Raw genomic sequence first — 13,037 nt, forward strand, 5'->3', positions numbered from 1 at the left:
TTTATTTCTTTGTTTTTATTAATTTTGTTAATTTTTAGTAAAAGTCCATAAACATAGAAATTGTGAAGTAAGGCAACAGCAGGAAGCAAGAGCCAGGCAGGAAGGATGTGGTCTAATGGGGCTTTAGAGTAAACTGTATATGTCAGATTTCACATTATGATTTTTTACATTGTTTTTATTTGTTCTGTTAGTTGGCTTTTGAAATGGAGGGAAAACAGGACGTAGTGATATTCAGGCAAGAGCACATCTACTATGTTATACAGTCAAAGAGTTTTAATTAATAGTAATTTCGTTTATAAATTAACGCAAAAGTATTAATTTAAATTAGAATGACCATAACATGCATTGTACTTCCACACAATATTGCAACTAGCATAGAAGATAACTATTTTTCAACACATAAGCTAACATGAGCTGAAGCGTCGCCATAACGACCGTGGAGCAGCTGAAGGCGCATGCGCATTACCTCCTCATCTCAATCCACCCTGTATCCTGTTACACGTCTAGTGAGCTAACGGGCTGGCACATATGGTCATCGCCTTGGTTGAGGTGTTTTCTGTACCTCCCTTTGTTTACCTCGGCTCCTCCGATATGCGGTTAAAAGGGTCTGTCTGACCAAGGACGTTAACATTTCTGCCCTCGTGCTCCACTCACCTTTATGAGAATTCAGAAGAATGATTGCATCTCTGTCTAAAGGAAATCTCCTTGACGTGCTCCAGGAGGGTCCAAATGAGGTACTGAACTCGATTGGTCACCGTTATGTCTGTTTACACGTGCATTTGTTTCCGTTTTAGCCACATCAGTCAGTCAGTCACGTCTTGCATCGTGCTGACTGCATAAAAAAGTTGTGTTCTCTTAAAATGTCGCAATTTAACAGGCGTTTTACGCATGGAACTCCTGTAAACAATGCGTCAGCATTCAGTTGCCAGGTTCTTTTGCATATCTTTAATTTAGTCGCGTCACTTTACTGTAAACGTTAGTTTACAGTCCATGTCTTCGTAAACGGACATTTTAGAGCGCACATCCGAAATAACTACCATGGAGAAGGCGATAGTTTCTGTAAAAAAAAGTAACATGTCAATAATATTGGCTAATCCAAAAAGCTGTAAAAAAATGAGCTACACATTTCTATCAACACGATAATTGATATACTGATATTCATATACACTCTCCAACCACTTTATTAGGTACACCTGTACACTTACTTATTTATGCAATTATCTAATCAGTGTGTGCCAGTCGTGTGGCAGCAGTGCAATGCATAAAATAATGCAGATACCGGTCAGGAGCTTCAGTAATGTTTACATAAACCATCAGAATGGGGAAAAAATTTGATTTCGGTGATTTCAACCGTGGCTTAATCTTTGGTGTCAGATGGGCTGGTCTGAGTATTTCTTGTGTGTTGTGCATTCTGAGATGCTATTCTGCTCACTACAATGTACAGAGTGGTTATCTGAGTTATCCTAGTATTTCTGTTAGCTCAAACCAGTCTGGCCATTCTTCACTGAACTCTCTCATCAACAAGGTGTTTCCATCCACAGAACTGCCACACACTGGATATTTTTTTGTTTTTGGCACAATTCTGAGTAAAGTCTAAAGATTGTTGTGTGTGAAAATCCCAGGAGATCAGCAGTTACAAAAATACTCAAACCAGCCCACCTTGCACCAAAAATCATGCCGCGGTTGAAAACACTGAGATCACATTTTTCCCCATTTTGATGGATGATGTGAACATTAACTGAAGCTCCCGTATCTGCATAATTTGATGCATTGCACTGCCACCACATGATTGGATGATTAGAATGAATATGTAGTTGTACATGTGTACCTAATAAAGTGGTCAATGAGTGTTATGTACGACTCTGGGAAAAATTAAGAGACCACTGCAAATTTATCAGTTTCTCTGGATTTAGGTATGTTTTTGAGTAAAATGAACATTTTTGTTTTTTTCTATAAAGTACTGACAACATTTCTCCCAAATTCCAAATAAGAAATATTGTCATTTAGAGCATTTATTTGCAGAAAATTACAACTGCTCAAAACAACAAAAAAGATGCCGTTTTCAGACCTTGAATAATGCAAAGAAAACATGTTCATATTCACACAAACAACACAATACTAATGTTTTAACTTAGGAAGTGTTCAAAAATCAATATATGGTTGACTAAACTTGATTTTCAATCTCAGCTTTCATGCGTCTTAGCATGCTCTCTGCCAGTCTTTCACATTGCTGTTGGGTGACATTATGCCACTCCTGCCGCAAAAAATGAAGCAGCTCAGCATTGTGTGATGCTTTCATCTTCCTCTTGATCACATTCCAGAGGATTTCAATGGAGTTCAGGTTCTCCATCAACACTTTGATTGACCTGGATGTGTGGCATGGAGCATTGTCCTGCTTGGCAAAACCAATCCTCAGAGTTGGGGAACATTGTCAGAGCAGAAGGAAGCAAGTTTTCTATAAGGTTAACCTTGTATGTGGCTTGAGTCACGCGTCCTTTATAAAGACTAATCTGCCTTATTCCAGCCTTGCTGAAGCACTCCCATATCATCACCGATCCTCCATCAAATTTCATTGTGGGTGCGAGACACTGTGGCTTGAAGGTTTCTCCAGGTCTCTGTCTAACCATTGGTTATGTGGAGGATCGGTGATGATCTGGGGATGTTTCAGGTTTATTCCACCAAGTATTGATTTCTGAGCTCTTCATAAGTTAAAACATCAGAATTGTGTTGTTTAAAAATGAATATGAACTTGTTTTCTTTGCATTTATTGAGATCTGATAACACTTTTTTTTTTTTTTTGCAGTTGTCATTTTCTGCAAATAAATGCTCTAAATGACAATATTGTTATTTGGAATTTGGGGAAAATGTTGTTAGTACTTTATACTAAAAACCAGAGAAAATGATAATTTTGCAGTGGTCTCTTAATGTTTTCTGGAGCTGTATATAATTAGTGAGCTGACTAACTTGACAACAATTTTGGAGAGATGTTTTGATACAAAGTCACCCTCTCACTGCTCTTAGAAGTGGTGGTAAGTGCTTTTTCTATAACATTGTGCATTATCTTCAGGCATTCCTTTGTAACATTACCTAACACTCGGTGTGTTTGCATCTGCCTGCCCTCTGGCCATAACCATTAAACAAGTCGAGTGCTGTTCTCAAACCATTATAGATTTTTTGTTATGAATCCCAGCTGTCTCGATCCCTTTACATCCCCTGAAGATATTTCAGGTTCACGTACAGTAAGGTGAGAATGCAATATAGTGGCATGCTCCAGTGATGGAGATATCCATCTATGTAGGGTCGCTGTGGGAACAGACAGCACATTTATACAGCTGGCTGCACAGAGCTATTGCTACCTTCCGATTTTACAGCATAGTCAGCATCTGACAGTGCATCTGTGCTGAAAGCTCTCTGTGTTAGCTATTTTCACTGGGAAACTTGTCACTCTGGAGAACTGTTAGAGCATTGTGCTAGCAAGCCCACTGTGTGGAAAATCAATAAACGCTACTATGCACAGTTGTTGCATGAAGGGTTCTCATGAAACAATGCAGAGCTCTTTTTATTTTCTTGATTTTTGGGATGTTGTTTTTTTTCTTCCATTATTATGTTTTTGTTACAAACTATGGCACACTTTATTAAACACTGGTTGGATTAGAGCTCGACCGATAGTGGATTTTGCCGATAACGATACCTAGAGTGGTGGAAAAGGCCAATAAGCAATTCATCGTCCGAAAGTTCTTTTCTTATTATGAAGGGCTCATAAATTGAGGCTACAAGAGTTCAAAATGAATACAATCCCAAAACCAGCTTATTGTGCAACCAAAATCTCAATTACCAAAAAGTTCAGATTTGGTGCATAACGTGGGACTTTCAACTATAAACAAGTAGGGCTGCAACTAATGATTATTCTGATAATTGATTGATCTAACGATTATTAGAATGATTATTCTGCAATTATTGCAACGATTAATCATTAGCTCTTAACCATTTATTCAGCTTGTGCCCCGACTTAAAAGGCTGTATTAAACGTGCTTCCTAACAAATAAAGAGCACAAAATGATCTTTTAAAAATACCTCTAAATGACATTAACTGAAATAAAGGGGAAAAAAATATTTGTATTAAGTTCAATTCAGTAAAGAAATTCACTGCAAAAAATTCTATTATCAAGTGTTTTTGTCTTGTTTTCCATTTTAAAATTGTCTAAAAATCGATAAAACAAGATACATTTAAGAAGTAACATACAAGCTATTTAGACTTGCTTTAAGAAAATGTATCTTAAATATAATTGTATTTTGTATATAAGTGTATTTTTTTTTTCACTGCACTGCAGTTTCAATCTCTCCCCTTTCGATCGGGACATTAGCGCAACTCATAGAAGAGGCACTGACCTCACAGAGAAATGGCAGTTTCGGAGTTTGTAGTTATTTACATGATCTGCTTCCATTTGAACTTGAATAAAGCTATAACACATTAAATATAACTGCAATGAAGATGTAATGTCAGGGTATTTCCTTTAAATGCGCTTGACATGCAAGTTTTCCTTCAGCGGAGCGGCAGCTCCAGCTCCATTTATTCCACAACGAGAGGGCCTCTGCATTTACTTAGTTTGTATTTTTGCATTCTAATTCACTCATACTTTGCGATCTACATCCCCTGAAGCTGTTTGGAAGGTTTAGAGTGCATCTGGACTGTGAGCTGTGTAATTCTTCCTCTCCTCAGTCAGGCGTGAACTGCAGTGCTGCTCTCACGCGTCATCATTCGAGTTTAATGTGATCTGGTGTTACGTTAAATGAGATCAAACGACTATTCGACAACAACAACAAAAATTCTACAATTTGTTATTGTCGATGTTGTTGATAACGTCAACTAATCGTTTCAGCCCTATAAACAAATCCAAAATATACTGGGGACTCTTATTTTGAAATGAGAGAGACATGGCAACTTTAGAATGCTCTATATTTAAGTACTTACCTAATTAAGATTTTTATAGCCTATATACTCACCAAATTAAGAGTTTATATGTACAGTATATATTTCACCAGATGAGGTTTGTTGATGAGGAATAAAAAAAAAAAAATATCAGCATAGATTTAGCAGATAACCGATAGTTCCAAAAAGTAACTATCAGCCCTGATTAATCAGTAAAATATCGGTCTATTTCTTGTTGGGAGTTTGAGGCCAGTAAAGGTTACCCGCAGTTTGTCCTGCATAGTAGCTAATTTAAACGGAACTTACTTATAGTTGTCTCTGCTAACTAAACTGGGATAGAAGAAAGTATTTTAACATTTACACGCTTCAGCTCCCAAGAAATTTTTTTCTACCTGATGTATTTTTCCCTCAGCCTCCCAACATTCTTCTGCATTTAAAAAAAAAAGCACATTTCAATGTGTAGTACATTTGCCAGGGGCTGAAAATGCGGCACTGCAGTCTATATATATATATATATATATATATATATATTCCTACATGTAGTGTGGGGAGTTAAGCTCTCCCTTTGTTACAAGGCATAGAAAATGCAAGTCTGTCTAATCCACGCCGTTGTACCCGGGTGACGCTGACCAGCCTCAGTGAATGGCCAGGGATTTGCCCTGTCAGAGCAGGTGCACCTTGATCGATGAAGAAAAAAGTTATTTTTACAGCGGGTATCATGATGGGCATCAACATGGACACACCCTTTGTGACCTCTCCACTGTCAGCACTAATGAAAATATATGCAGCTTAACAGCCTGAAATGAATTATATGATGAAATTAAAGCATCAAAAGAATATCACTAGAAAATGTTTGACCCAGACAACTTAGTTTGAATAGTGAATGTTGAGAAGTGGTCTGAGAAACATGAAGGCTAATAATGTTTTATTAAGAGTAAATGAGTTAAACAGTGACTGTGGCTGCATTTTGTCTTATGATTCATGATGCATCTAGTCCCAATAAGCTAACATTTGTGGATTTACTGTGTATGTAGACAAATATTTTTTTTTTTGCATAAACACTGTATAGCTCTAGAATTACTGCCTTAATGCCTCTTTATATTTATATAAATATATGGTTATCTGAGTTATCGTAGACCTTGTCAGGTTGAACCAGTCTGGCCATTCTCAGTTGACCTCTCTCATCAACAAGGTGTTTTCATCTGCTGAACTGCCACTGACTGGATGTTGTTTTTTTTTTGTGTTTTTTTTGGCACCATTCCGAATGTTGTGTGTGAATCCTAGGAGATCAACATACTCAAAATACTCAAACTAGCCCGTCTGGCACCAACAATCATGCCACGGTCCAAATCATATTTTTCCCCCTTTCTGATGGTTGACGTGATTGTGAACATTAACTGAAACTCCTGACCCATATCAGTATAATTTTATGCACTGCACTGCTGCCACACGATTGGCTGATTAGATAATAGCATGGATGATTTTGGTGCCAGTTTGGGCTGGTTTGAGTATTTCTGTAAATGCTGATCTCTGGTTTTAATGTTGTGGCTGATCGATGTACATCAGTGCTCCAGACTAAAAAAATGGCTTAAGAGCCATTGGCTCCTAAACTGAAGAATTGAGCCAAATGGCTGTTTTTAGATTACAAATCACAGAATTGCTCGATTTAGATTGTTGTTAAAATACAAGATAGAAAGCCTAAGAAAAGGAAGACAGCTGATAACCCATTAATTTGAGGTTTAATAAACAGTATATATAGTTGAGAAGATAAGTTTGCATTCTCTTCTGTCTCATAAATGTTCACACCCCTTTTATAATTTATATAAATATAAGAGATATTTTTTTATTTGGTACTGCTCTTCAGAATCTATATTACAGATATTTACATAAAATATACATATAGTAGTGTGTTGGCTTCTTGAGCATCAATGAATGTTTGCACCTCGTGTAGTAATTGTGTACCCTCAAACACTCACAACACTCCAGGTTTCGGAACGCAGAAGTAAATGATTGCATTGTAAACTTCGAGAATGGTGAATGGGAGACCACAGCAAATACAATTTTCACTTACGTATTTGCTCCTAGAGCAAAATAAAAAGTCCACCATTACATTTGAATGACTTTCCAGTCAAATATAGAGAGCAGTCGATTAAGATGGGAAGATGCCAAATTTACTGTCATATGGAGCCAGAAATATGCCAAAACTATATGAATTATAGACATTTGAATTTGAAATACAAGTGTGATTTTTGCCAAATAAAATATTCAGTTGTATTTTAAATGGGTTTGAATTTGAATATTTTTAAACTCCAATCCTGGACATTTCATATTTAACTAAATTGAATTGTTTTTTTTTTATGGCACAATTTTAAAAATATGTAATTTCAAACAGCAAATGTTTGGTTCTGAGTTCTTACACCGTAAATATCCAGTTTAAAAAAATACAGCTTCAAGTTTTCAAGATGAAGAAGAAATTCAAACACCAAATTCAATATTCAGATCTACAGAAAGTGGGTCAGAGATCAAACTTCCGTGTTCCACAGGGAAGAGTAGAGGGTCTCGGAAAAGTCGAACGGAGCATTTTGGCCAATTACAGGTCGAGTTGCAATAATTCTCTGGCGCGAGCGTGATTCAAAATGTCGCCATTCTGACCATGAAGTGGTTCTTAAACTTTTATGATTTATATTTTTATGGTTAGCACGTTAGCACATTCTCAGCACATGAGACATTTGTCTAAGCGGTCTCTGGTATTTGTTTTAGTATAAATTATATTTAGTATGAAAGTGATTAGTATGCGTAAGAGAAAGCATATAACTCAATAATTAATGTAATTCTACTTCATTCTGTGATTGGAATCCACATCAGATCCAAGTCGAATGTTATTTCAAACACTTGTTGGTGTTTGTAAGTGCGTTTTGAGCTCAAGACATGAACATCACGAATGATCATTCAAATGTGTGTGATTTAGCTGGCGTGATTACATTATACGATTATTTTCATGCAAATTTGAGGCTTATTGTAAGGCATTTAATGGCTAATTTACACACCGAACTCTTAACAAACGTTACAAACACAGTATGACTGTCATTCTTACTCAGAGAGTGCACATCCCTATTGATGTTTAGTCATTATGCCATTTATTTTTAGTTTGACTGTCAGAATCATTTTAAACTGAACATTTTACGTGTTCTTGTCATAAATCTTCAAAGCTGCAAAATAAGTTTATACAAGCAGCATAAAAAGGTTCGGTTTTGGGTAATGTTGATTATTGTTAATAATAACGAGCAGCTGTAATCAGTTGAATATTCTGGGACTATGTATCGATAAGAAGTTGCTATGGACTAATCACCTATCAAACATCGGCAAGCATGCTGGACAGTGTCTTGGAGCTCTGAGCAGGTTGGCCAACAAGCTTGATGTCAAAGGTAGGGCCAATGTCTACAAGGCACAAGTCAGGAGTACCTTGGAGTACTCATGCCTTGCCTGGATGAACGCATCACAGACCACCCTTGGGCAGCTTGACAACATCCAGAAAAAGGCACTGAAAATCATTGGGGAGGATGAGGACACTGCCCTAAGGAAATATGCAATCAGTCAGCTCAGCCATCGTAGAACTGTTGCAGCAACAACTGTGCTTTTCAAAATGCACACTGCTTGGCTACCCCCACCAGATCTCGTTTGCCGAACCACTCGAAGAGCACGACCAAGTCACGCCCTAAAACTCCCCTAGTCTAACACCAAATGCTTGGGAAGGAGCTTTCTTCATTCGGCTGTAACAACTTGGAACTGCCTCCCCTCTACTGTAGTAGGTGAAATCACCTCAAAGAATGTTCAGGCCTTCAAGAAGAGACTAAACATACATCTCCTTAGCAAAAATAAAACTGTAATTTCTTGATGCTTAATGTCACTTATCATATATTCTTAGTCCTGAGTAGCTGCAGATCACGATAGGCTTTCGGGCCACGAACTGCTAAAGCCTGTATCTGCTAAAGCACAAATAATAAAAAAATAAAATAAAATTAAAAAAAAACCTCACAGCTGTGGTAATTAATTTTTTAAAAGTAATTCCAGGGTAATATAACACAAAGCATAATGTTATAAACTTGCACTCAATATTTAAAAAAGAAAGTCATATAAAAAGGTTTGCTAGATTTACACTGCTAAATAAGGCGGAAACACATCATCATAGTCTGTGGAAAAGGTGTATTGTCCTAATTGTCCAAAGCTTGATTATATACATACTGTATTTTTAATATATATAATTATTTTTTTTATATATACATTTTTTAAATATTGCCTTATTCTTTCTTTACTGTTACCAGATGGCTTAGACAAAGAGGCTACATTAATGCAAATTGAATGAAATCCCAGATGCAGTTTATTGTACAGTTTACAGTCTATCCTAATCAATAATTACCAGAAGAAAAAAGGTGGTACACAATACAGGACTTTTAATTATAAAGAAGACCAAAATACACACTGGACTCTTATTTTGAAATGTCTGCTCCCCTAGTTGTGAGCTCATTGATGGCTGGTTCGCTGAGCGAATCTGATTCAAACTGCTAACCTACGCTCTTAAGTTCAAACCCTCAGTTCTTTTCGGGTGATCCATGGAAAATAATAATTTGTTTTTTTTTTGACTCTACCATACTGCGTTTGTTTAATCATATCAACAAAACAGGTTAAAAGTGGCGCAAAACACACTGGCACTCTAAAGATGTGTTCAGTAACTCATAAGATGATATCTAGCAAAACATATATGAACACACACAACCCGACTGTCGCCAATTGCAATTTTAAATTATTGTCGCAATCAATTATTTTTGGTCATATTTGCGACCATTTTAGTCGCAGTCTGGAGCCCTGTGTTTATAATATATATATATATATATATATATATATATATATATATATATATATATATATATATATATATATATATATATATATACATACAGTGCAAAAGTCTTAGGCACATTAGATGTTTCACAAAAAACATTTGTCTTAAAATGGTTATTTTGTATCTTCTGCTTTAGTGTGTCAATAGGAAATATCCATTTTAGATTTTCAAACATTTATATTGTAAATAGAAAAGAAGTAGAACAAGGAGTCCTACAACAGATATGACCCCCACTGAGCCTTGATCTCAACATCATTGAGTTGGTATGTGATTACATGAAGGGACTGAAGCAATTGAGACAATATGAATACTTGGAAATGCGGCAAGTTCTCCAATATGCTTATGGTATATTTGATATATATGTCTTGTTTGTCATATTTTTCTGTTCACTGGGTGCTTTTGTCACCAAGACAAATTTATTTTGTGTCTGTAAGCATACTTGGCAGTAAAGCTCATTTTGATTCTTATTTAAATTTTAAAATGCTTTATACAGAATTCTATAATTGGACCAAACAAATCTTTGTATCTGCTTTTTATTTACCCTTGGTGCATAAGACTTAAGACCAAGTTTGAACTCACATGTATGTAAATGTTGCCTTTCCAGCAACAACTGGCTGCCTATGTGTCTTGGGTTAATGCACAGCTGAGGAAGAAGCCAGGGCTGAAACCTGTGAGTGATCTACGGCAGGATCTCAGAGATGGCGTAGTCCTTGCACACCTCATTGATATAGTGGGTAAGGCTGTTTTGCATAGTATGACATTAATCTCACATGTCTGTTTGAAGTGCATGGCTCGGCTACATAAATACAGTATTTGTATAATATCTTGAATCTAATTTCTGGCATTCATGCAAAGTTAGTAGTACTGAACATTAGTGTTGTCAAAAATACCAAGTCGGTACGAAAACAAAAAATTATTTACAATACCAGAATTTCTGAAGGTACAGAGTACCGGGTCTACCCGGTACCCATGCAGATGCAAAAACCTGTTTGTAAACGCTGCTTTCGCAATTTTCTGACGATAGGAGGGAACACATCAAACTTAATAAAGACAGACACCTGGATTTATTCAAGCAAATAAAGCAGGTGAGTTTAAAAGCATATTATCATTTGCATTAGGGCTGAAACGTTTAGTCGACATTATCGACATCGTCGAAAATACAAAATTGATGAGAAAAATGTTCGTTGATGAATAGTCGTTTGATCTCATTTAACGTAACACAGTTTAACACATTAAACTGTAACGATATCGCGTGAGAGCAGCCGTTCACGTCTGATGGAGGAAGAATTACACAGATCAGTCCAGATGCACTCTACAGTTTATTTTATGTAGATCCCAAAGTATTAGGGAATGATTAAAAAATAAAGTACAAAAGTACAGAAGCATGTACCATTGTGGAATAAGCGGAGGCGGAGCTCTTTAAAGGAAACATCCTGGCGTAACATCTTAAATGCAGTAAAATTTACATTTACATTTATGCATTTGGCAGACGCTTTTATCCAAAGCGACTTACAGTGCACTTATTACAGGGACAATCCCCCCCGGAGCAACCTGGAGTTAAGTGCCTTGCTCAAGGACACAGTGGTGGTGGCCGTGGGGCTCGAACCAGCGACCTTCTGATTAACAGATATGTGCTTTAGCCCACTACACCACCACCACTCCAGTAAAATTGCTTTATTAAAGTTCAAATAAAACAGAAGCAGCTCATGTTAATAACTATAAACTCAGAAACTGGCATTTCTCTGTGTGGTAAGCGCCTCTTCTATGAGTTGCGCGAATGTCCCGATCTCAGGGGGAGAGATTGAAACTGTACTCGGCTGAGAGAGACTCTGCCTCGGGGACATTCATCCCTCGCACGCGCACGCTAAATGCAACTAGATTAGAATGTGGTTGCTCGCGACTTAATCATAATATATATATATATATGTCACTATGCATTTCTTATCTTGAAGAAAATTGGCAATATGCAGCTTTATTAATAAGAGAGCACTTTGCACATTAGTTTTAAATTGTTTTTTATTAATTCTATTGTATGCTTGTTTATTTAGGCTTTTTTTTAGTACTTTGTAAAAACTTAAATTAAAAGATGAAGCAAATCTTATATTAAAAGATGAAGCAAATCTTATATAAGTGTTCAAAAATACTTAAAGCATACATTGTTCCGTTTTGTTATAATTAAAAAAATAATATATTTAAATTAAAGTGTTGCTCAATGGCATATTTCTGTTCTTAGTTCTGCTGCTAATGTTTTGTAGACTTTGTTAATAAAAGAGTGTTGTTTAATAACCTGTTTTTGCTTTGGTACCGAAAATGGTATCGAGTACCTTGAAATTTCACTGGTATTGGTACCGACTACTGAAATTTTTGTACCGTGACAACACTACTGTACATCATATTCCAGATTTATAATGGCCCTGTATTATAAGCCTTCATATTAAGAATGTGTCCTATCTATTTGGCAAGCTGGTGAGCTGCTCGATGGCATTCATTATGTGCCACAGGACGACCTGGAGAAGAAGCAGAATGTGGAAAAGGTTCTGCAGTTTGTGTCATCCAAACGGATCCGAATGCCACAAACCTCTGCCAGGGGTGAGTTACAAAGCAGAATCTTAATCCCAGGTAAGCTGATAGACCTACTTATTTAAGATCTGCTTTTTTTTCTGTCTTCAAAGACATTGTGGAGGGGAACCTCAAATCTGCCATGAGGCTCATTCTCGCCCTGGCTGCACATTTTAAACCCTCTGCATCTGCCAATCAAAGAGCGGGGGCTGTAAGCAGGAGTTCCACTGGCTCCTCAGCCAATCACAGACCACATTCCACCATGGCAATGGCCCAGAATGCAGCAGCAGCACTGGCAGCAGCCAGACAGGATGCCTCTCGCCCAGGCCGCTCTGTTTTTCACCTAAGACAAGAATGGAGCAGGTACAGTGAGCATCACGCTACTCTATTTCTCCTTCTCACCCACACAATGTTTACAGCCTGCATGCCTGAACTTTCATTTTTAACATCTCAGGGAACTCTGTTTCCTGTGCTAGTTTTTGAAGTTTAGTTTATTTTCATAAATAGTGTGAAAGAAATATTAGGATTAGGATTATTTTGCGGATAAACTAAAGATGGTACATTACTTTAGGGAAGGTGTTTTACATACAATTAAGTATGTAAAATATATTTTATGAATGGAGCCTTAATCTCAGCTAACTGACTGCC

General features: G+C 36.9%; 1 protein-coding gene across 1 annotated transcript in view; it reads left to right on the forward strand.

Moving 5' to 3' along the window:
• Positions 1 to 456: 456 nt before the first annotated feature.
• Positions 457 to 13,037, forward strand: part of dixdc1b (DIX domain containing 1b) — a 39,026-nt gene continuing 26,445 nt past the window's right edge. The window contains exons 1-4 of the mRNA XM_052104843.1: positions 457 to 734; positions 10,435 to 10,564; positions 12,294 to 12,419; positions 12,503 to 12,752. Coding sequence (XP_051960803.1) covers positions 675 to 734; positions 10,435 to 10,564; positions 12,294 to 12,419; positions 12,503 to 12,752 — 566 coding nt within the window. The 5' untranslated portion in view covers positions 457 to 674. The remainder of the gene's footprint in view (positions 735 to 10,434; positions 10,565 to 12,293; positions 12,420 to 12,502; positions 12,753 to 13,037) is intronic.

Source organism: Xyrauchen texanus, chromosome 34, assembly GCF_025860055.1.
Source record: "Xyrauchen texanus isolate HMW12.3.18 chromosome 34, RBS_HiC_50CHRs, whole genome shotgun sequence".
Classification (NCBI taxonomy): domain Eukaryota; kingdom Metazoa; phylum Chordata; class Actinopteri; order Cypriniformes; family Catostomidae; genus Xyrauchen; species Xyrauchen texanus.